This window comes from Cyrtonyx montezumae, unplaced genomic scaffold (assembly GCF_038088225.1).
Source record: "Cyrtonyx montezumae isolate F1298 unplaced genomic scaffold, pur_monq_1.0 scaffold_17, whole genome shotgun sequence".
In the NCBI taxonomy this organism is placed as follows: Eukaryota; Metazoa; Chordata; class Aves; order Galliformes; family Odontophoridae; genus Cyrtonyx; species Cyrtonyx montezumae.
In genome coordinates this window covers 25172803-25197250 of record NW_027071903.1, presented here as the reverse complement: position 1 = coordinate 25197250, position 24448 = coordinate 25172803, and the positions used below count along the sequence as shown (strand labels likewise).

At 38.4% G+C, this 24448-nt stretch overlaps 1 protein-coding gene across 2 annotated transcripts; it reads left to right on the top strand.

Annotated features, from left to right (window-relative positions):
- The first annotated feature begins 77 nt into the window (after positions 1–77).
- Positions 78–24426, top strand: SCG3 (secretogranin III). 2 transcript variants are annotated; one of them, XM_065733870.1, is made up of 12 exons: positions 78–221; positions 831–883; positions 1510–1555; positions 1638–1853; positions 2852–2994; positions 4134–4295; positions 4607–4784; positions 7194–7310; positions 17289–17372; positions 17867–17995; positions 19726–19794; positions 23845–24426. In XM_065733870.1, the coding sequence occupies exons 1-12, from the start codon at positions 137–139 to the stop codon at positions 23961–23963; spliced, it is 1401 nt and encodes a 466-aa protein (XP_065589942.1). In that variant the 5' UTR covers positions 78–136; the 3' UTR covers positions 23964–24426. The 2 variants fall into 2 exon arrangements, with proteins under 2 accessions (XP_065589942.1, XP_065589941.1); XM_065733869.1 differs by having other exon boundaries at positions 19726–19806.
- The last annotated feature ends 22 nt before the right edge of the window (positions 24427–24448 follow it).

The following is a 24448-nucleotide window of genomic DNA, read 5'->3' as shown; positions in this document are numbered from 1 at the left end:
GACGCTGGACAGCGCCCGGCGGGAGGCGGCTCCGCGGCGCTGAGCGGCGGCCGGGCCGGGGCGGTGCGGTGCGGTGCGAGAGACGGGCGGGATCCCGGCCCCAACCGGGCTGGCCCCGGGGCTGGGCGGCTGCAGGATGCTCCTCAAGCTGACGGTCGTGCTGCAGGTGCTGTCGCTGCTGACAAGCCGGGCGCACGGCTTCCCGAAGCCCGCGGGCAGAGGTAAGTCCCTTCGCGAAGCCGTTTTCTCCGAGATGGGGAAAGTTTTGCTGGGGATCGATGGAGGAAAGCCAAAACTTTCCCCTCGCTTGGCTAAAAGCGGCTAGATCCAAAGGAATATTATTCACGGCGCAAAACAGTGAGTCGCTGGAGTTGCAGCGTGATAGCGAAGTGGAGAGAGGTGGTGGCACCCGGAGAGGCGCGGAGTTCTTGCGGTCTGCTCGCGGCGGTGCCCAGCTCCCGCTCCCCTTCTCTCCCGGCACTCTGGATTGTCAGATTTCTAATCTCCTGCTTGTGCCGATCCGATTACTGCTATTTCAGTCTATCTCTTACTGCATTCCTCCCCTAATTTCCTTGAGTTTTCTCATCAGAAAGGGGTTACTGTGTTTCTGTTACCTCATCTGCAGAACCTCTCCTTTTGCCCCAGTCATGCTTTGTTTAAATGTTTGACTTCTTTCATTCTTGCTCTCAGAGACATTTTTATGAAAACTTACAGTTAGCGTCGTATTCAAGACACCAGGTTTTATGTGAGAAAAGTAGAAATTAAGAAAAGATGTGCTTCTGCCCTGGAGTTGTGTGCATCATGTAACTGAATACACTTATTTGTTCTAGATAAAGCTATACACAACAGGCAATTAAGTGTAGAAAGACCTTTGGAGGAACAGGTATGTAATATAAAAAATATTCTATGTATTTTCTGTTGTTTGTATTCTCATAACCTTTTCAGCACTCAGATGAAAGATGCATGAATATCCTGATGGCTTAGCAAATGACACACAAGTGGAATCATCAGTAAATACTGCTGTATTTTATGCACGAGATAGCGTTTCAATATTTTTTAAGAAATTTTATACATATATATATGGTTAAATATGTATAAATATATATATATATATATATATATATATATGGTTTTCCAGCCTCCCCAGAGCAGGTCATCAGCTCCGACAGTTCACATGTGTGGAACTCCTTTGTGTTCAAATTCTAGGAGAGTACTCTTAGAGCATGAGTTACGGATGGAAAACACAACTAGTATTTTCCCTAAAGCTGAAAATCTATACAGTCTCCTGCTTTATCTGATTCTAGTCAGAGGGTGTGTTGGTACTGACAAGAAATGCCAAGAGCTTAAGCATGTACAATGCATTAAGCCAAATTTGTACTAAGAATGAAGATCAGGAATTATGGCTTTGGCTGCTATTGATAAAGTAAGATATCACACATTTTAGTCTATTTACTTCTGCCTCTGTTTTTTAATTTTTTTGTTTGTTTGTTTATTTGTTTTGTATACCAGATTGCTGAAGCTGAGGCAGATAAAAATAGGAAGATAGTTCCCACAGGTAAAACATCTCTCCATCTTTTGTTATTTTTCATAACAGTATTCTAAGAGGTATAAGATTCCATGTTGTATGTATTTTCCAGACAATAAGCCAGAGTTCAGGAATTATTCCTTTGTTGATGACTTGAACCTGCTAAAGTCAGTAGCAGAAAGAGAGAGGAATGAAAAAGAGAGGGAGTCAATTAGAAGCTCTTTGTATGAACAGCAATTGGCCATTGATGATGCAGACTCCACCAAGAACCGCAGGCTCGTGGATGACTATGACTCTACTAAAAGTGGGCTGGATTATAAATTCCAAGGTATTCTATAAAAATCTTTCAGTAACTTTTAGGTTAGACTTCTCTTCCAAACCAATTACAGTCACAGATGTTGCATTCATCACTAACCGTGAGCTCTATTCATTGCCACAGTGAAATCCAGTTGTAAAAGCTATTCACATTGCAATTCAGTTTTGAAACACAATGCAAATAACTGCTACTGATGATTATTACAATCTTAATCTGTGGAAGAAAATCCAACTAATTTTTAGAGCTTTAGATCTGATGGGAAAAAGAGGACATATTTTCAAATGAAAATATAATTATTCTGCTTTGAAAGGAAGAAGCACTTTTATGTAGAGCTAAATTGCATACAATTGTAATAAATGTTAAGTCTGTTGAATGATTCTCCTCGTCATATAACTAAAAGAAGTTACTGAAGACTGAAGAATATGAAACTTTAGTATAGGAGTAGCTAATTGACTTGTAGTTTGAGTCCTTTGAGAGTTGGGAGAAGCATTTAGTTGGAGGTATTTTTAATTATGACAAGGTGTGCTGATCACAGATCAAAGCTTACTCATCCCATTCACTTTCTCAGTGGTCATGATGACATTATTTCCCATAAGTAATGATTAAATAATTAAAGCTTAATTTGCTGAAATCCAAATAAGACTCTAATATGCTGCTTATTGTGAAATTTTGATATGACATCTATGGGTGAACAGTATTCTTTCATTCTTACAAGTTTTTTTTACAGTTTGTTCCTGTCCTTTTTCTGTGCTTTTTTCAAAAGAGCCAGTCTTAAATATATTTTTCAGCTGTAGGAAATGGATCTGAGCGTTTCTTTGGCACTGATGTAATGCCTTGCAGTCCTAGCAAAGGGCATTCCTATTGTGTTTAAACGAGCATGGCTTTGTTCTGAAGAGGAAAAAATAAAAAATAAAAAAAACAAAAACCCATACAGGCAAATGATTTTTGCAAGAAATCTAATCCAAATGAGTTAGGACAGTTATCACACAGTTAAACTATAATCCTTTTAGATGATCCAGATGGCCTTCATCAATTAGATGGCACGCCCTTGACTGCTGAAGACATTGTTCAAAAAATTGCTACAAGGATTTATGAGGAAAATGATCGAGGAGTGTTTGACAAGATTGTTTCAAAACTTCTGAATCTGGGGCTAGTAAGTATCATATTCATACTTCATGTAGCTGTCTTGTGGGTTGCTTTAGAGCTCTTTTAAAAAACAATTTGCAGGAACATTGTGTCCAATGAATAATGCTGACTTGAGAGAAAATTAATGAGATTCAGACTGTAGGCAAGCCTTTCGACTACTTGGGCACATTAGTTTAGGTCTACAACAGCACTGCTCTTGGGATGGCTTTGCAGCAAAACATGCCAACTGCAGAATGTTTATGATGCAGAGAAAATGCCACTTCCACTCCTCCCATGTCTGCTCTCATTTTTTCCTTGTAATATCTCTTCTCATTATTCTATTATCAATTACTTTTGCATGTTTATGGAGAAAAGTCTGAGCTCATTCCTACCCTCCTACTAATTATTTCAATCAGTGGAAATGTGATGGTGCTGATTATCTGAGGATACATTTCTCATCGTTGCTGATTTGCACCAAGACTAAGTTTGACTTTAATTTCTGGATGTCTCAATGGTTTTAGCTGCTGCAATATGAAATATTTTAATCTACTGATCTTACATTTTCTGCACAAGAAAATGCACAGTCAGCTATTACTGATTATTGATTATAAAGGAAGGTGTGTAGGGACAACTACATTAAAGTGTTGTTTTTCAAGTGACAACTGTTACAAAGCATAGAAAGAACATTTTGAAGATGACCTAGAAAGCTATTTGCATTTTCCCTTTCTGTATTACCATATTCTGTTGTTGTTATTCAAAGATACATACTGAGTTGAAGAACTAGGTATGTATATACTTTGGTAAACAAAACAGGCAGTTCTTCAAGCTGGACTCCATTGCTCTATGTCCTATAGGGTTACATTTTCCTCTTGGAGGCTCTATGTGTAGGTAGAAGTTTGTATGTATATGCATATATTTTATGTATATTTGTATACATATATATATATTTATATATAGGCATGTGTCTATGTCTCTCTCTATATATTTGTGTGTGTGTGTGTGTATATATACACACAACAGAGAAGCTGTTACACCTAACTTAGCTGTGCTTAGCTTTGAAGCAAACAGATTAGAAGCAACATGTTTTAAAAGCTCAGGTTTCATACTGACCTTAATTCTAAGAGAACCACAATGTTCTACAAGTGCTCTGCACAAATATTTTAACAGATCACAGAGAGTCAGGCTTATACTCTGGAAGATGAAGTGGCAGAGGCTTTACAACAGCTAATTGCAAATGAAGCAAAGGATCGTGAGAAGGAGTCTGAAGATTTTGATTACCCTCCAAGCATAGCAGACAGTGATTCAAAGGAAAAGCAACAGGAAAAAATGGTAATTACTTTGCTAATAATTTTGACTTGCTTACCAAACAATACGAATAGTGCAACAGACTGCTTTGCTTTAGCCAATGAATAGTTTAATGTTCAGAAAGAAATACCATGAGACCTAAAAACAAATAGTGAATTACAATGAATTTTAAGCTAGATCCCAAATTGAAACAAGTTTGAGAAAAAAAGTCTCATTTTTACCTGATATATAGGAAAACATCAGTATAAGATTATGATGCTATTTACTGCTCTATTAACTCTATGACTAATAGCAACGTGCTTACAGATTTATTTATTTTTATGTCTGTTGTGTAGAAATCAAGCAAATCTGATCAGGATAGTTTCATCAATGGAGAAATTGATGATACACTTGATAACACATGGTCATCATCTAATATCTTGGAAAGAAGAAATGAGCTGCCTTCTGAAGATGATTTTGAAGACCTTCAGTACTTTCCAAACTTTTACGCACTATTAAAAAGTCTTAACTCAGGTGAGTTTATCATGTGTTTACAGTCATATTTAGGGAAAAACTAGGAAACAGATTCTCTGTTTTCTCCTGCACTTCTCTCCCTGAATAACCCATGGCTCCCCTAGTTGCTAGAGACCATGTTATTTAAAAATTGTTCTCTAAGATGCAAAACAGAAACTCATTTTGTGTGTATGGCTAAATGCTGGGAGCAGTGGTACTCCAGACTGCATAATGAGATACCTGTGTGACATATGATTCAGGAATCCTAAACTCTTTTAATTCTTAGATTCATAGATACATTAGGTTGGAAAGGACCTACAAGATCATCTAGTCCAACCATCCTCCTAACACCATCCCTACCCACTGAACTACTAAATCAAATCCCTTAGCACCTCATCTAAACGCTTCTTGAACAGCGCTAGGGATGGTGCCTCAACCACCTCCCTAGGCAGGCCGTTCCAGTGCCTGACCACTCTTTCAGAGAAAAAATGTTTCCTCAAATCTAATCTAAATCTTCCCCGGCGCAACTTGTGGCCATTCCCTCTCGTCCTGTCATTATTTATCAGGGAGAAGAGGCCCACCCCCTCCTCACCACAACCCCCCTTCAGGAAGTGGTAGAGTGCAATAAGGTCTCCTCTGAGCCTCCTCTTCTCCAGACTAAAGATTCTTGTAAGGTTGTGATGAAAAACTTGAAAATTGTTTTCTTCAGAGATCTTTCCCATAAGGTCCTTGTCTTCTAAGCCAACAGAAATACAAGGAAGTCAGAGTAAAATTCTCACAGTCATTCTACCAGTAAATGAGTCTGAGTTTCCCAGCCTTTTCACAAACCACAGGTTTGCTGTTTATTGCAATGAAAGCTCTGCATGTCTCTTCCTATTCCGGTGCTAGGCATTATTGCCATCCAATTAGTGCAGGCAAGATTGTGGCACCCTGCCACAGCCCTTTGTCAGCATGCTCCACCACACGTCAACTCTTACTCTCTGCAGCCAGCATACCTTCAGCGCCATCAGCAGCAATTTATTCTGTTGATTCCTTGTCCTGCAGGAGCCTTAATCTTTTCTCAGCCTGTCCCTATAAACACTTGAGTGGAGAAGTAGAATGAAAAACCCAAAGGCGTGTTTTGCTGAAATCCAGTCTAGAAACCTCATATTATTCTTGTTCTTTTCATTTTCCTTTAGTAGTTTTGCATACTATTCCTTCCCCTTTCTCTATTCACAATGCAAAAAGGCATGTTGGGGTTAAGAGGTGATCAAGCAAACAGAATTGGCTTCCACTGACTGCACATCTCTGCCTAGACTCCTGCTTTATCCTGTCCACCTGCCAACTTTTAGCAAGCTGGAGAGGAGATTCAATTGCATCCTGCAGATGTGTGTTATATTGCAGAGAGCAATACAAAAACCTGTTCAGTAGCTCTCCAAAGGGGTTGGTCCTCTGCCAAGGCTGGGAGTTTATTTCTGACCATCCCTGTCTAATTGAGCACCTGGCTCTGCTGGATCCTTCAGTGACAACCTGAGATGCAGAAGATGCTCGTGTAACAGTGTGACTGGGAGAATATCATGCTGCTAATGCAGAAATGGCAGTAATATTGCTCAGCAGATAGATGCAGTAGAAAAGGAAAGCTAGGAATTCGCAATCATTAGGATAATCAGAGATAGCATTTTCAAGAAACATCAATTTTTATCATGAAAATGGTCATGTCCTATTTTGAGGTCACAATCTTTCCAGCCATGTAATATCATCTGTTTTCCCTTTACCTTAGTCATGGTCTCGTGCACTGTCATTTGAGATGTTTGCTAGTGAACCAAAGTAGTCCCTGAATCATTTGTGATACAGAGCCAGACCAGTTTTCTAAGTAGTTCTTGTGCCTTTATCTGCCCCCGACCCACTTTTTGAACTCTGTCAAATCATTTAATCCATCCATAAAATGGAATTAGTATCATTTTATTTCTGTAACATAGAACTTCAAGATTAAAAAAAAAAAAAAAACTCCAAACTGAAAGAGAGGAGATTTAGACTAGGTATAAGAAATGTTTATTACAATAAAGGTGGTGAGACACTGGCACGGGTTGCCCAGAGAGGTGTTGGGTGCCCCATCCTTGATGACACTCAAGGTCAGGCTGGATTGGGCCCCAAGCACTTGATCTACTGTAGGTGTCCCTGTTCATTGCAGGGAAGTTGGATTAGATGACCTCTAAGTGCCCCTTCCAACTCAAAACCTTTAGATGATTCTATGATTCTATATTCAGGTGTATTTTGCAAGAGCAGTTTAAAGAGGAACATATGCAGGATTTCTGTTTGGTAATCCACCACAACCTTCCTTTTTAGAGACTAGGTCAGTTTTTATGCATCAGACTTAATGCAGAGCTTGCAGAACTGAGTTTTTCTAAGTTGGCTAAAGTCTGACTACTTCTGCTTTATCCCATCATGCAGAGACAGAGACAAAAGAGAAAGAGACCTTAATAACAATCATGAAAACCTTGATTGATTTTGTGAAGATGATGGTTAAATATGGAACAATCACACCAGAAGAAGGAGTTTCCTATCTGGGTGAGACTACATACTTTTTTTAACAGCATTATTAATGCTATGTTCTTATGCTAACAACAGTGATAATTGTCATCTTCCTCATCTTCTTCGTCTTAATACAGAAGGTGGGGATTAGTTTAAGAATTTGAGAGGTCTGATTTAGTTTGGATTCAAAGCAAGACTATCAACTGATGTAGCCAGATACTAGCTTGTAAATTAGTGATTTAAAGGGAGGTGGATTTTGCACTCCATTAGAGAACTTACTGTAGTAGAAAAAGCTTTCTTGTAGGACTCAAGTTGCTTTTGAGGTATTCTCTTTTTTTAGATTTGCTGTTGAGAAATGACTTTGAAACTGACCTTCATTCACTGAGTTAATATTCTCAAATATTTATGAAAAGAAAGCACAGGGGATCAGCTCTTGCAGCATCCATAAGCAAGCAGTTTTATTACCCTTATTCATCTAAAATTTACAACATAATACACCTAGTAGTACTTGTATATGTATTGTGTTGCTCAGTGCAATCTAGTTTTTGGGACTGATGCACTGCTATGTTCATCTGTAGCAGATGAAGGAATTACTATGAATATCTGACAGGGAGAATAAATAATTACAAAAAATTGGCAGCTTTTAATTGCTCCTTTGGTCCAGAGTTAATTAGCAGATCCTATGCTACTTGGCAGAAAATAACTACTGTTTCTGGGAAAAATGAAGTATACTCCTTCTTTACTATATCGCAGTAGGAAACTGCCTAAATTACTTTCCCTCACTCTAAGGGTGAAGCCATGCATAAGCTATGTCCTGGAATTATATATTCAAAATAATAAATCATTTACTGAATCAAGTCATAGGCTTTTGTGCCTCTTACATGAGAACAGTGAATCTGAATGCGTATACCAGTAACAGCTGGCTTGGGATTTGGGAACCACAGCATTATGTCATCATCATTGTATCCTACTCTAGGGGAAATATCTTGCTGCTGCTGCAGTGAATGATGTTATTAGGTTTAGCTTTAAGTTACAAAGGATTTAGCTGCAGTGTGGTGCAAGGAAAACATGCAAGCATTTATACAAATGCAAGGGAAAGGAAGTTGGTGTTTCAATACACACATTCGGTATCATGAAATACATATTTAAAACCTTTCCATAAGCTAAATATAGCCTGTAACACAAAACCCAGAAAGCAGACACCAGTGTATTAATACATATGATGTGAGAAAAAGTACTACTTGTCTTTTGCAGCACGTATTCAGAAAGTATAGCTCTGGAAGCATTAAAGAGAGGCTGCTTCAAACAGACAAACTGTACATTCAGCCAAATGGCATCACATTTGATAACTGCCCTGCTGATGGCATAATGCTGCTATCTTCTATTCCTTAACTTTGGGTGATGAATTTTGATATACTGGGAGCAAAGCCTGTGGAATGAAAGTCCTGTGATACATTTTTAGATTATTCAAAGGGTTTCATAAGCCTTCCTAGTAAGCCTATCTTGCCCTCAGAAGATTGAAATCTGCTTCACAGTTGTTTTGTTTGCGATTAAAAGAACGGGCACACACTGTTGGTACAAAGGTCATAAGACCTGGGATGACAGCTACACCTTGTCCATTAGATACAGTGGTAGTATCAGTTGATCAATTTATCCACATTTGGGCTGTTTCTCAGCATCTATAAAATCCTGCCCGAGCAGCTGAATCCTTCAGCTTGCCCCAACCTTCTGGATGAACAGGGAGGGTATCATTGCTGCACAGGTGGAGAGGATATCAGTTACTGAAACAATGACTGCTGTTGGTAAGGGCGCAGTGACTGCATGGAGTGAAAGAGCTGCAGTCTCTCCACATAATGACCAGTTGAAAGCAGCAAGAAGCTTTCAGAGAGGTTGTGACTGAGACAGTGTAAATTATTTCACTTTTTATGGTGTTCATGCTGTTACTTTTGTATAAATGGGTGATGCTGAACTGAGAAGGTCTGTATCCGTTATGGTACTGAATGCTTTGAGGGAAAAGGGAATGCTGTTCAAGCCAATAGGAAAACTCACTTTGATTTCAGTAGAGCAGAGTAAGAAATGCACTGTAAACCTACTTAAACTGTTTGAATATTAGTTTGTGAGTAAAAACACTTTGCTTTTGTACTCTGCCTGATGAGTAGTGTCATGGTGGAGCTTCACTCAGAGTTTTCCTACCAGAATTATCACAGGCCAGATAAGTGGTAAGGAAATGCTCCGCCTATGCTGCACAGAGAAGAGGAACTTTCTGTGTGCTGAGAGTTGATGCCATGCTGTCTTTTGGCTAATTTAAAAAAATGAAAGTGTATCAGTCCACTACTCTCCTAGTAAAAGCTCCATTTATACTAGATAGAAAAAGCAAACTAGTTTTATAATACACTAATTTTAATGATATTGTTGTCAGCTTTGACACAGAAACAAATGGTTTCTGCCAGTTTGTTCAGATACATTTGTAAATCATCTCCCACTAGTAAGATCAAAATAGTGAGTGAATTTTAGAAGTATTCTAGGAAATATTAAACCATAGTGAACCAAAACAAAAATAAAGTTTTCAGACACGACAGATTCTTAACATGCACCAGTGGATATGTATGAATTCTTTTTACACAGTGCAGTGATTATACTGTGCTACTGTACACTGCTTATAAGAGTAGGTTTGCTGCTAATTTATCCATAGCCGCTCCACTCCAAATAAAAGTTGCATTACCCAATGAACTGTTGCTCCAGAAATGTAAATCAGCTATATGCACGTTTTATTTTTGTGTGGAGCACTCATTTATTTACTAGTGCATGAAGCACTAACTATTGCCCTGAGGACTTCTTTATCTCACAGATATGTAGGGGCTTCACCTTGATGCTGTATATAATGAATATTTTATCACATATTATTTAGGTTGGCCATTTTGGGTTGGGTTTTTTTTTTTTTCCAGTTTCTAAACCAGAGCTTCTTTATCATCTACAACTGAAAAATATTGTGGGGAAAAAAATCAAGTTTGAGCATTTGGGAGATTTGCTGTCTCTAAGCAGGATCCCACTCTTCACCTCCTTACAGAGAGTTTAGCATTGTATAGCCACAGTGTACACCACATGGACCACAGCAAACTGGTTTAGGAGCAAAATCCCCTTTAACTATGAGGGAAATGGAAAGATTGCTGCAGCTCAACAGCATGCAGTGTTTGAGTCACAGCCGCCTCCTCCTCTAGACCAAAGCCACCTCTTCTTCGCCTCCCCTGGGCTCTGACTCACTATCAGGAGCCACTCTCTCCCCTGCCGCTGTGTAGGAGATTGTGTTAGTTAGAAATGGACATGGACAGATGTCTCTGTTTACCTCTTCTACCCTTTTGTCATTTGTTTTCTGTGGGCAATTTCAAAGAAGAGCACCAACTGCAGGACACACTAGAGCCAGGGAGAAGGTTCACTGGTGAGCTGTTGCCTGGGTACACATGCACCCATTAGTTCAGTCCTTCTCTAAAGACACCGTTGGGATACTGTTTCACAGTCATACTCCTTTTGAGCCAGGCTGAGGCTGCATGACAAAATTCTAAGGGAAGTCAAAGAGGCACAGTCCGTCTGTGCTGAGGCACATGGAATAGCTGTTCTGTCTCACATTTGTGCCTGGTACCCTTCACAGCTCCACCTCTGAGTAAGGCAAAGCTCTTCATTTTCCCCAGCACAGAGCAGTGCACAGCAGACACATTCTGTCCTTTTCCTGGGAGACAGGGATATTCATTTCAGTACTGTGACTAACCCCTGAAGTTGTCATCAGCACAGACACTCCAGGCCAGAGGTCTGATCCTGATATTTGTTTAGTTGGGCAAGATCAGGCATTGAGCCAAGGGTAAGAGGCAAAGAGCAGATCTGTGGCATCATCTCTCCCCTACTCAATCTCCAAAAGCAAATGCTTCCTAATATCAAGTGTGTGATTTTGAAAGGGCTGAGAGAAGTTGTGGGTAGTCCAGTGCCAGGGGCTGTGCACAATATATGGACAGTGTCAGGTGGAATTTCTGTTCTTCCCTTCATTTTGACCTGGAAGATGAAGTGCACTGACAGTATTTCATACAGGGAACTACCCATGCATAATCATACTTCTTCCTTTCCATCGCTTCATCCCATGCCTCATCCATATCTATCCTCACTACTGCTGCATTTGCACAAAACAGTGAACGATTTTCTGGCTCCCATTGTTTTTTTTTTGTCATCTCCTATTTTTCCTCATTCAGACTGCATAGGAAAAAATGAACATCTATGATGTGCAAATTCTGCTAGCATCAGAATTATTAAAAAGTTGAATCAGTACTCATTACAGTAAGTTATTATTGTCATTATTTAGGAGGGACAACATATGATAGCATAGTATTTCCTATCCATAAATCTAAATTCTCAGCTGCCTTTCTGAGGGAGATTACTAGTAGTTTTAATATTACTGATTTTTTTCTCCCACCATGTTGCATGACTATCAAATCAAGTGTACAGGCCTGTAAACCAAAAGGAATATATTACAGTTGATTTCTTAATCACCACCCACCCTTCAAATTTGCAACTAGTTCCTGCAAATATTTTCCTGCTTCTTCAATTTCCCTTTACTTCCTCCTCTGTTTTTTCCCTGCTTTGGTAGAAATCAGTTTCCTGGTGATGTCTGTTGATAAATAGGTATATTGCCCAGTTTCTAAAGAAGGGTGAAGCTTTCATTTCTTTCTTACTGTATTTAATATCTACATTTAAAAAATACTTTCTGCATTACCATCTCTCTGATGACAGCTGAGCACTGAGATCTTAAGTTATGATCTGAGATGATGATGTGGGTTTAAGGTGAATAGGTTGTCACCAAACTCAGAATTAAATCCAGCCCACTCCTGCAATGGAGACATCTATTTGCTGCTGCAGTCACAAACCATGATGCTTATAACGTGTATGACATCGAAGTGTTTGAAGTGGGTGCACAGGTCTTGTGGCAATCTCAGATGGGGAAGGCTTAAGGAAGGACTGTACCACACAGCTCTCAGAGACCTGGAACACTGTAAAGGAAATGCCTCTAGAATCCTGAAGAGATGAATCTGAGAAATACTCTGTAAAGTAGGGAATTAAATGAGGACAGTTAAGAAGACTTGGCCAGAGCTTTGTTTATCTCAAAACATCCCTATCTGTATTGTGTTTTTATTGTTTGAATTGCCTTTCATCTGATTACCAAGAGATACTGCTGCTATATTATTTCAAATCACTCCAGCCATCTTCCTGTAACCAATTTACAAGTGATGCTGCTACCTGGGCTTTGTCATCTGACATGTTCCTCATGGCATCATTGAGCTTCGGGCACACCATGTCAAATCAGCCAATCAGGAGGATTCAAAAAGAAAATGCCATATCTTGACACTTAAAACATCAAGTCAGAAAGGAACAGGAGGTTTGCAAGGCAAATTCATAAGGTTTGATATATGAATAAGGTTTGATATATGAACTTTTTTCTCTTTCTGTGCTTCTTAGCAATTCATGCAGGTTTTTTTCCCCTAGCATTTTATATAACTTACAGACAGTTTAAAAGGATTACTTCAACTGACAAAGACCATCATAACTACAGGAACATCCTGGACAACTGAGTTTGGGCTATCTTCTAGTGAGCACCCATTTATAAATTGGTTGTGTTATTTATTCCTATTTAGTGCAAACTCTGTTAAGGGGTCATTTGAGAATCTTACTTCTCCAGTGCTCTGAAACCTCATTCTAATTCAATTTAGTCTGGCTCATAATTGAATTTGTATCAGCACTATCACCCACACTAAATATCTCACTTCCCTTTACATTAGGTGTTTACCCCTTTGCATATATATATATATATAGCAATTTTATCTTCTCTCAACTTTAATTTTGTCAAGGCAACTGAGGCAAGCTTTTCTCTTTTCTGATCAATAAGTTCTTTGCTGTCATTTTGATAGACTTCCTTCAGTTTAATATTTTTTTTTCTTAAGCATGGTTCATTACATTCAAAATGCAGCAACACTGGTACTTGGTTCACTAGCATTAGGATTTCCACAGCTCTACCCAGAAGACCTCACTGACACCTCCTAGGGTTTCATTTTCCCTACATCTACCTTGTCATCATCTCTAGTAACCAAAACTGCATCTGGAGCTCTTCCCTTGTTTGATTCACCCAGTTTGAGTTACAGCAGAGCTCTTCTCCTAGATTTGCTTTTATTATGCAGCCTAAATGACCTTTGAATTATCTGCTGCTGGTCACAGCTGAAGAAAACATACTGATCAAATGAACTGTGGGCCTCATCCAGAACAGCAACTCCTCACCTTTCTGATTAGCAATGAAAAGGATTAAGACAGGAGATGACTGAAGGTCACATTGCTTTTAGCTATGTTAGTGGAAATCCACTGGATATTGACAGTACCCACACTCACATACAGTAAAAGGGGAATATGACCACAGAATTAAGCTGATATGCAGCTCTTACATGGAAGAGCCACAAGGAAACACTGATATCCTGAGATTTGTCAGCACAGAAAAAAGGCTTTGCAAACTCTCTCAGATTACCTACTGGAAGAGACAATTGATGCATGAAATATACACATCTCATAAGCAGTCATCAGCACAAAGCTTTCCATCCATAGCTGCTGTAGTGTGTGAACTCATTAAGTAAACTCATCTCATAACTATCACCAAGATTGATCTCAGGTTCCACAGCCATCCTTTTTGGTCCCTTAATAAATACAGCCTTTTAGCAGGCCTTTCTGCAGAAGTTTAATGACATGAAATCTCAGCATCAGTCAGTTTGACAAGGATAGAATGTGAAACTGCCTCCTGGGCACAAAAAAATTATGCAGATAAAAAAGTCTTTGCCAGAAAATTACCAGCAGTCCAGCAAACACCATGAATCTGTCTGTAGAGAGGAATATGTGTCTGAGTTCCATTACCAACTCCATTAAAAAAAACAACAAATGGTAATATTCAGAAACTAGTACATCAACTTCCACCTCTCTAATGAGGAAAAAAAAGTCACTTAATTCATAATACTTTTTTCATGTAATATCTTTGTCCACAGATTTCAAGGGTGTTGCCACAGTACATTCTCACAGAGTAAAGATAAGCATTCTGCTTTTATATGATCCAGATTCTCAGATCCCCCACCTGAAAAACTTCAGTACAGAGTTTTCAGTGTGATGGGAACTTGCATTTCCAATTGCAGTCAAGGGGACCTGTCAGCATGTGCTGCCTGCAGAATCTGGGCCTCAGCTGTCTCACAGTGCCTCCCCAAAATAGGAGCCCTCCTGAAAAATGGATGCTGGAGTGAGTCACTTGAGATCAAAGCAGCAGGCAGAAAGGGAGGTGAGGCAGAAACCAGATCTGACTGCTGCTGCCTGGTTCCACTGATGAGATGATCTGCTCCCCGGAAAGCCAGCCGCCACAGCCATGACCCATTTACTGACGTAGTTTGCTTCCATTAGCTCCGTCATTATTGTTCTGTTGTTTTAATTAGTGCCATCTCAAATAAGTGGCTGGCACTGTAGAAAGGTCATTACCTTTCTGAACTTTTATGCTGTAAAAATTATGTTGCTAAGGAGATGATAACCGGAAAAGTCATCAGTTCTTGTTAGGATCTAGATACTACATTCAGTTGCTTAGCTGCTGGCCAGGCACATCCCAGCTCAGAAGATGACTCACACCATTAGTGGAACTCAGAGCAAACATCGTGCAGCCATGGCCTAGCCCTGTGTGACAAGTGCAAACATTCTGGAGCTATACCAGCTGTTAGAGACATTAATTCTGAAGGGGGAAAAACATAGCAATACATCCTCTTCAAGAAGAATTAGAATTCTCTGGCAAAATTGTCTGAATTATATATGTAGATCTCCATAAACACAAGCAGGCTTATGAAGAGAACACTTACACAAAATACAGCTGCTTGTGAGATCTTGAGGTTGAGTTGTCATCCAGCTAGCAGGACAGCTTCAATATTCCCTCTGTAAAACGTAGCCCCTATTAAAAGGCCACTCAATCTTGTCCATACCTTTACTGTTGCCATGAAGGCTTCAGAATACACTATTTTTTATCATATTCAGTCTGGCTTTAGTAACAAAGTTCAGACAGTTAGTGACCACTTTGGGGACAGAACCTGAAAGGCATTCAGGAATCAGTGAATTTACATGTGTGCCCTTTTAAACACATTTGAATACTCAGTATTTTAACATCAACTTTTATGCCTAATTTACTAGATTTTCCCTGATTCACTAGATTTTGCTGGAATAAACCATAAAATAGTGACATTTCTGCATGTGCATGAATTAGTGGAGAATAATATATTCACTTGCATTTAGAAAGGGCTTTTAAGTGAATATATTTAAATTATGAATACCAGGTTAATACTCTCCTTTTATTAAGATGCTTTTAGTGAAGCACAGCATTCCTAGCTGTGTAATCTTATCCTAAAAGCTGTGCTTCTTGCAACACAGAAATCCTTATATTCCTGCCAGAATACGAGTACCAATTCAGGATGAAAATAGAATCTCAGTCTCAGCTGAAAGGAATGTTTTCAGTCTTCCCCATAAGCTCTGGATCAAGAGATAAGTGAGGCATCAGTACCACTATAATGCTAGCTCATTTTTTCTCTTTATCAGTGTGTCTGATACAGTTTGTAACCCAGCCCAGACCTGCTTAGGGCATAGGACAGAGTGAAAAAAACACATTAAAATGACACGTACCAGATTAAAACAGTTTTCTCACACAAAAAATACAGTGTGATGTAGAATTGACAGGTTGCAAAAACCAGCAAAATCTTTTGCTGTTTGCAATCTGCAATCTCTTGCCAGCAAAAGCCACTTACATTTCAGCATTATGTAAATAAAACATAGATGATGCAGGCAGACAGGATTATGTTGCGCTCATTGGATGCCAGGCTGAATTGTCTATGGTGAGCTGCCATGAGGAGAACTGTGCTTGCTGAGAAGCTATTCCTTACATTTCAGCACTGAGCATCTCTGATAGAAAAACTTGCTCCTAGCAAATGGATAAAAGCTTGGTTCAGTACATAAGACATTCTAAAATATGTACTGCCCCTGTATTACCTAAGCTAACTGTGGCAGAATATCTAATACTGAATACTTCAGCTGTTTATGTAAAAGGAATATTGACAATTCAAAAAAAGTACTGTAAAAGTATTCCACCATCTGCTATCTTTCAAATTTCCAAACTGTTTAATCAAATCTATGAAAAAAGCCAATAGAGAAAAAGAAAACTACACAATGGCTGAGAAAACATGACAGCTTCTGAGATCATCCATATTTGTGGATATTCAGTATTGTATAAAAAAACTTTTTCCCCCAACATAGGCACGAGATTATTGTATGTCAAAAATACCTTTTGATGAAAAAGTGCTTTTACTTGAGTTCAGACCTAAAACTTGCACCTAGATTTTAGTTGATTTCAGACTTGCTAAATTTTGGGTGTGTACATGGCTACCACTGTCCACTGGGTTTTCATTTAAATGCTCTGAAAAGCAGTTCAGTCAAAGTACTTATTTAATCTAAAAATAATTTTAAACCTTCTATCAGATTTCATTTCCAATGAAACTGTATAAAATCCATACAGAGAAGCAGTATGGAAGAACAGGAGAATTTTGTCCTACCAGGACAAAGTACACATTTCACAGACTGATTATTAAACCCTTTCATTGCATTCACCAGAGTACATTGCTGACATAGTTATATATAATTTGTGACTGACAACTCAAAAGATTAGAACCCATATCCATAGTTTTATTGTATTTATACTTACTGGCCATATTTTGTACTAATATTGTCATGATTTAGTATCTTTTTCCTCACTAAATATTGATCAAGATTTAATGCAGAGCTGAGAAAAACTCAAGAGAAAAGAAAGAAGATTTATTCCACAGTTCTACTCATCCTTCAGACTGGTGTTGTAGGGAACATAGTATAGTCTCTATATCATATACAATGAAAAATAACTGGAGTTTGGTTTTGTTTTGCCTTCATTTCTAGAAAACTTAGATACCATGATAGCTGTTCAGACAAAGAAGAAACTTGAGAATCCTTCCACTAAAAGCAAACCAAAGCAACCAGCAGGTACTTATTCTATAATTTTCTCTTCTGGAAATTGCTATTTAATTGCACATTTTTTAATCCTTTCAGTTAAAAAACAGGTAAATTACATTGGAAGACAGAATGTTAGAGATACAGTCTCTTAGGGGCCTGCAGCCATAGCGTGGATGTCTAAATGCACAAGAAGATAGTAATTTCTGCTTAATTGTTCACTTCAAGTATATTCACATGAACTCCCTTTCCTTCAGTGAAAACCAAACATTGCTCAAAAACGACAAGCCTTATGAACTACATACTATTGTAGTTTAATCACCTGTATTCAGCCACTTTTCATAAGAGCAGATACATTCCTGAGGTCTGGGGTAGATTTGACATTTAGAAACTGATTTGAGACAGGATCCAATGTGTTTATTCCTCAATCATCAGTCAAAATATTTTACTTCCTAGAGATCATACTGACATAATGTAGAAATACTTCTGGAATGTGGGATACAAAATTAATCTTGTTATTTCCTTAGACAAGAGTAGTGAAGAAGCAGACAGTACGAAGGAAGAAGCAGCTAAAATGGAGAAGGAATATGAAATCTCAAAGGATTCTACAAAAAATGAGGAACAGAATGCAGCAGGAAACAGTGAAGAGCCCAGAGGTACAAAATAACCATTGTTTTTGCCACACCTGTCTCAAGTGATTAGAATCTTTTCCTGTCTTTTGCATTACTTCTCCATTAGAAATGTACCATGTTTAGGTATATTTGTGGCATCCAACACAACTCTGAAATACTTAGATACATTTTTGTCTCTCTCAGCTTGTAGTAGAAATAATTCTTAGAAGTGGATTGTATATAAGCTTAGAATGAACTATCTCGTCTTACATGTCTGTGTGTTGCTGTCTTTCAACAGAGTGGGTTCCTTAGATGCACCTCCAGAGTAAGCTCTTAGTTCTGTACTCTAAAACCTTCATTAGCAATTTACTGACCAGACTTGGAGGGCTTCCTTTGGAAGGGATATACAGAGATTTATCAGATAATTGATGCTGAACTTGTGAAGGATGTATGTTAGTGCAGAGACCTTCCAGTGGGTTCTTGTTGCTAAGTACCCAGCATCAGGATCTACACAGTTATTTGTAGAAAAACAAACAGCTGTGGCCTGCTTTGAACTGCTCTGGTCTCTATTCACATGTTTTCACTGCAAGATATTCAGTGACAAATTAATTCTCAAGGCTACAGACTGTTGTCCACTGGTCACATGGGTCCCTCCCATGGCCAGTGTAAGCTTACAAATTATTAGCCAGTCACAGATGGTAGAAGAGATTTTTCATGACAGTGGTTACATGAGTAGAAGAGGAAAAATATCTCAAGGTGGCTGTCCAATTTCACAGTAAAGAGAAATTGTCTCAGTACCCATGGGAAGTAATAAATAACATGTTTACTTTGTCTACTGAAGATTTATCTATGCAGTTTGGTTCAGATTATTTTACCTTCAAAAAAAGTCCTGCATTTTTAGACATCAAAATTAGATTAATATTTAGTTCTTTGTCTCACACAATATTCTTTGCTCTTTCATAGAATAGCTTACTATAAAGCCAGCTCTGCACGCTCAGCTCACATTTTACAGTCTGATACTGTAATGTACTTTGTAATGGAGTAGCCTTCTACAGGCTAATCACTCTAGGGTTTTTTTTTTCCTGACAAATGTTAGAGCATTACATCAATAAAGCTCCAGCCAAGTTAAGAATTCAAAAACCACTAGCTGGAATATTTCCTTAGGGGCTCTATTAGGTAATCCTGAAACTAATTTTATCATGTGCACTTTCTGGTCCAAAAATAGCCATATTTTAAATTTTCATCTATAAAAAGGACTTATTTTAATGCTTTTAGTGCTCGCTTTCTCTCAGCAGTGTAAGAGCTGTATTTCAGCTTGTCTTTCCAAAACATTTACAATCTTATATCCGTGATACACTGTTAGTAATGATGAATGAAGATTTCTGACACTTTGTACACAAGCAGACAGTCAGTGCTTTCAGTCTTATTAAATCATCCCCTACTGTCTTAACAGCTTCACTTTTGCTGAACAGTTATGATCAAGAAGATAAAGCTTGCCTACAACTCTCATACCCAGTACCTGAAGATGCTGCCAAAAGTTATGCACAGGGATTAAAAAAAACCTGATTCTAAGTTTGCAGTTGACTAATCATGTCCCAATAAAGCCCCATGGCCATCTGTGGGAATTCTCACTGACTAAGGCTGACAGGACTCAGCTTTTAAACAGAAACTAAGAATAGTTTTAATCTGCCTTTGCTGTAACCAACTTCACTCAGTTAAACACTCTGCATCAATCATTGATGTAAGTGCTTAATTTCTCTTATCCTTTCCTCTAGGAAAAGCTGAGGCATATTTGGAAGCAATCAAGAAAAACATTGAATGGCTAAAAAAGCACAACAATCAAGGTAACAAAGAAGGTATGCAATAAAAAGCTTTGACATTAGGATGGGCACCACGTACAGTGCAAACCGTATAATATAAACTGCATAACTTAATATTGTGTTGCAGGCTCAATAACAGTAATACAAAACTGTGCATGTCTATTAGAGTGATAATAGGTGACCTTACAAGCTAAATTATACATACAAAGTTAGTCTTCAATGTTCATTTACTGATAGAAGGCAAACTCATGGAAATTGACTCAAACTGCCATTGCCCACAAATGCACAGTGTCAAAGCTGGAAGTTACTCACATGCCACCCAGAAAGACACAGAGGTCTGCCTGTCATCACCAATAGTGTGTCAATTTCATTAAGCATTTTATTTGTTAGTTCAACATATCTTTTAATTATGATTTTATACATGAGATAAGCATCTGTTTAAATGCCTGGATATGTCTAGAAAAGCTCATTGCATCTGGCTAGCACCGTGCATGCCATCAAAAATTGCAACAAGTTCTGATTTATAGTGGTGAATTAACATACAAAACTATGTCACTAGCACTGTAATACATTGGATTGCAGCCCAAATCTAAGCTAATGACTTTTATCTCTCACATGCAAAGCTGTATAGAAGGGAAGCACTGACTGAAGCAGATGCACAGGGTCTGCTCACCAGCTGCTCCACCATTTGACTCTTCCTTGGAGACAGGGATGTATGAGAGCTGGAGGGAGGAAACCAGCAGCAGCAAAATCTCTAGCTTATTTTTCACAGACCTTTATCTATATCATGTTTTCCTTCAAGATCTTTTGTCAAACCAGCCTCCTGTCCCTTATTTCTGCTATTGCTGGGACTCATGTTGTCACCCACTCTGTAAGTGACGGTTCCTAGCTAACAGATCCACCCCTCGGGTATGAGTGGAGCCTACTGAGAAGAATCCTTCATGTGCCAGCCAAGCAGAAGGGGATCTGAGATAAGATTAGCCCTGGGTAATCTAGCCACCCCCTCTTGGAGCCATAGTGTATACAAATCAATTTCAGAGACAAGGGAGTGCCTACAGCCCAGCATGTTCCTCTTCCAATTACAAAGCTTCTGTATAGGAAAGGCCTTTTCTTTCAAGGCTACAGTTACTTCCCCCCCATCTTAAAACCATTCCCACATAATGGTAACCACAGTTGTACTATTTGATGAAGCATTCTCCTGACACTTCTAATACATATTTCTGTTTAAAAATCATAATAATTAGCTCCCAATGACATTATTTCTCTGTATCACACATACTGACAGGGCAGCCCCTCACCCCTCCTCATCAGTAGCCTTCCCTCACACTGCTGCAGCTTGAAAGTGGCTGTGCAGATCAATAACATTTTATCTGCTTAGAAATGCATTAGATGTACTGATGTTAATACTTCCAGAAAATGGATCCACTGGGTTAGTGCTGAATGCACAGCTTTCCACATAAATGGATTTTCATCTACAGTAAAAGATCTTTACTGTCCTTCGGCAATGGAAGTGGGTCTTAAAGTGAGTGTAAGTTATGAGCAAGTTAGAAAACAGTCCTTACTCTTCTGATACATCATAGTTATTGTACCTTTTCTATAATTGTTATTTTTGTAAAATGCTAACTCATTTCTCCTGCAATGATTAGGGAAGTACAGTCAGAGTAGGCTTATCTGACAGTGAATGCATAGTGCTGTGTTCCTTCAGTACAAGATTAGGTTATTTATGTGTCCAATCACTTCCCTACTTCCATCTAGCATCCAGGAGCTAGAAGGAAAATGATTTACAAAGTTCATGTATTAAAAGAGGTAGACTTCCTTGTTCTTAAGCATGGATTGTTTTACTCACTGTATATACTTAAAGATGTTTAGTTTTTATTTCAGGCAACTGTTTGAGGATGCTCTGGGCCTGTCCTTCCTATCTCACAGACCTGGCTTGATCTGTAAAATCTGTGCTCTCCTAAGAGCAGATCCACTCAGGTGTAAAAATAACATCTCTCCCACCACTGGGTGTGGGCTGCTGTGTGTTGTGATACCATAGTCTCCAAAGAGCACAGCTGTGACTCATCTAACTAACACATGCAAATAGCACCTTTAGATTTTTCACAGAATACTTAGTTTCTAGTTTCATGACACTAAGAGTTGCCATTCAGGAATAAAAATAAATTCTGCAATTAATTTCAGGATGCACAGCAAATGAATTGATTTGAATATGCAGATAAGACCTCACTTCATGTACCATAGAGAAGAACTCAGTGCAATGCTGCAGCTGTTGTTATCTAATTACTTGCACAAATTAATAGCCAGTAATTAAGCATTAGCAATTAACAGACTTCTAGAAAAAATCAAATTAAATTACCACAAAATACTAAGATACCAAATTCTGGCTAATTTGTATAGTTATAATCCCACACTATTTGTTTAGAAATTCAGCCTTCACATACCTGTATAATGACAGAGTTGTAAATACTACTATAGAAAAAGCCTAAGAATTGTAATGAGGGTAATCATAGAATGGCCTGGGTTGTAAAAGATCTTAAGATCATTGAGTGTCAGCCCCCTTTCACAGGCTGCCCAGAGCCACATCCAGCCCTGCCTTGAATGCCTCCAGGGATTGTGCATCCACAGCTTCTCTGGGCAATCTGTTCCAGTGCATCACCACCCTCTGAGTGAAAAACTTCCTCCTAACACCAAACCTAAGTCACCCTGTCTTAGTTTAAAATCATTTGCACTCATCCTATCACTATCAACCAATATAATGTGGATATTAATTTAGTATTTGTCATTCCATTTATTTCCACTCCATGATTCAATGGTGTCTTCTACTGGAGATTCTCATTCTATCAACATGAATCAAATCTCACAACCTTAATACTAATTCACTATTTTATTCTCTGTCACTGAGATAGGATGAAGCCACAAATTAAATTTTCTTAAGCCCATAACAGAATGGAAGTGAAATCCTGGCCTCAGTACAGCAAATGGCAAAATACCTACTAACTTGGATAGGGAGAAGATATCCCTGAAGCAGTAAGGAGCTTTGAATAAGTGTTTTCTGAATTAGTCACTTGTAATTTCCCTGTCTTTTTTAAAAAGACCACAAGCATAGATTTGCTAATAGAAGTAGAGAGACATTAAATAATTCTTGGCCACTTAGCTATAAGAAGTAAAAAAAAACATTTTGTTAACAATATTCAGTTTGAAAGTCCTTCCATTTATTGCTATATGGTGAAATCATTGGGCTACAATACAAAATCATTACTAACATAAGGTATACAAATATTCAGGATGAATCTGGTTTTATGAAAGATACTAATTCACTTAACTTGGCATAAAACCCTAAGACAATGCTTCCCAGACTAGTAAGTCGTGATCCTAACAGATAAAGCTTTACATTCTGCTCACAGGAAACAGCAATATTTTCTACTGTAGGAAAATATTTTTTAATATATAGAGGATGAATCATGCTGCATAGACACAAGCATCTATCAGAAAAGGAGAAAGGACCTTCCTGTGCTGCAGACTGACATGCAGACACTCAAAGAGTACTTTGGCAGTATTTCTGTCATAAAGAATACTCTGCAATATTTTCCAAATCAGGATACTATATTCTCTATCAAGGTAAATAAGTTGTTGCCATCTAGTTTCAGGAAGTCACTTTGAGTTTTCTAAGAAGTCCATTTTTGATGCAGATGTCTGCAGTAAGTGAGAATTTTATTGGAAACAGTCACTGTAATACTTTCATTTCGATCCATGACAATGGTGAAGATAATAAGGCTTTAACACCAGCTTTTGCATGCTGACTACAACAAATCTCTGGACCAGAAAATATTCATACTTGAACATTTACCAGCAAACAAGCAAGAGATGATTATTACTCTTGAGTAGTAAACCTGCCAAGAGATGGAAGAAGACTGTGTGGGTGGTTCTCTTTTTTACTGCTTCACAAGCTGTACTTGTGGTGAACTCTGTGTTAGATAAGTGCCTTCGCAGGACTGACTTTGCAATGGCATTGTTTCTTAAGCAGAGCAATATGATGGGTATAACTCATTGTGTAAATTAATTCTTATTTTTCAGATTATGATCTTTCAAAGCTGAGAGATTTCATTGATCAGCAAGCAGATGCGTATGTGGAGAAGGGCATCCTGGACAAGGAAGAGGCTGATGTAATCAAACGCATATATGGCAGCCTGTAAAAAGCTGGTGGCTGCCAGCCATGTAGAAAACTAGCATAGCTTCCCCCCATCCCAGCTCCATGACTTATGGTCTGTTGTTTTGAGGATATCCTTAGAAACTCCTTTACGTTGTACTGATAACTTTTTAGGAACAGAGAGCTGTAGTGCTCCGTACACTGACTGCATACTATATTTCCTTACACTGACAAATCAAATCTGAACACCAACTTTTGACACTGAACTTCTATTTGACAGGGTAAATATTTACATAATGCTCTTTGATTTATTTGTGTTCGGTTTACTTTTGTAGATAAACCGATCATTTCTGATGGAAAAGTCTTTTAACGCTGCACCTTTCCGCTCTCGTTCCCCTAGCTTTCTATAGATGCAACTATGTAAAGGGCATTATTAGGAAATAGTTCATAGTTCTTTAAATAAAATCTTTGAAAATAATTTACCTATTAAAGTTTATATCAATCTTAATGATATTTTACATCGAGATCTTG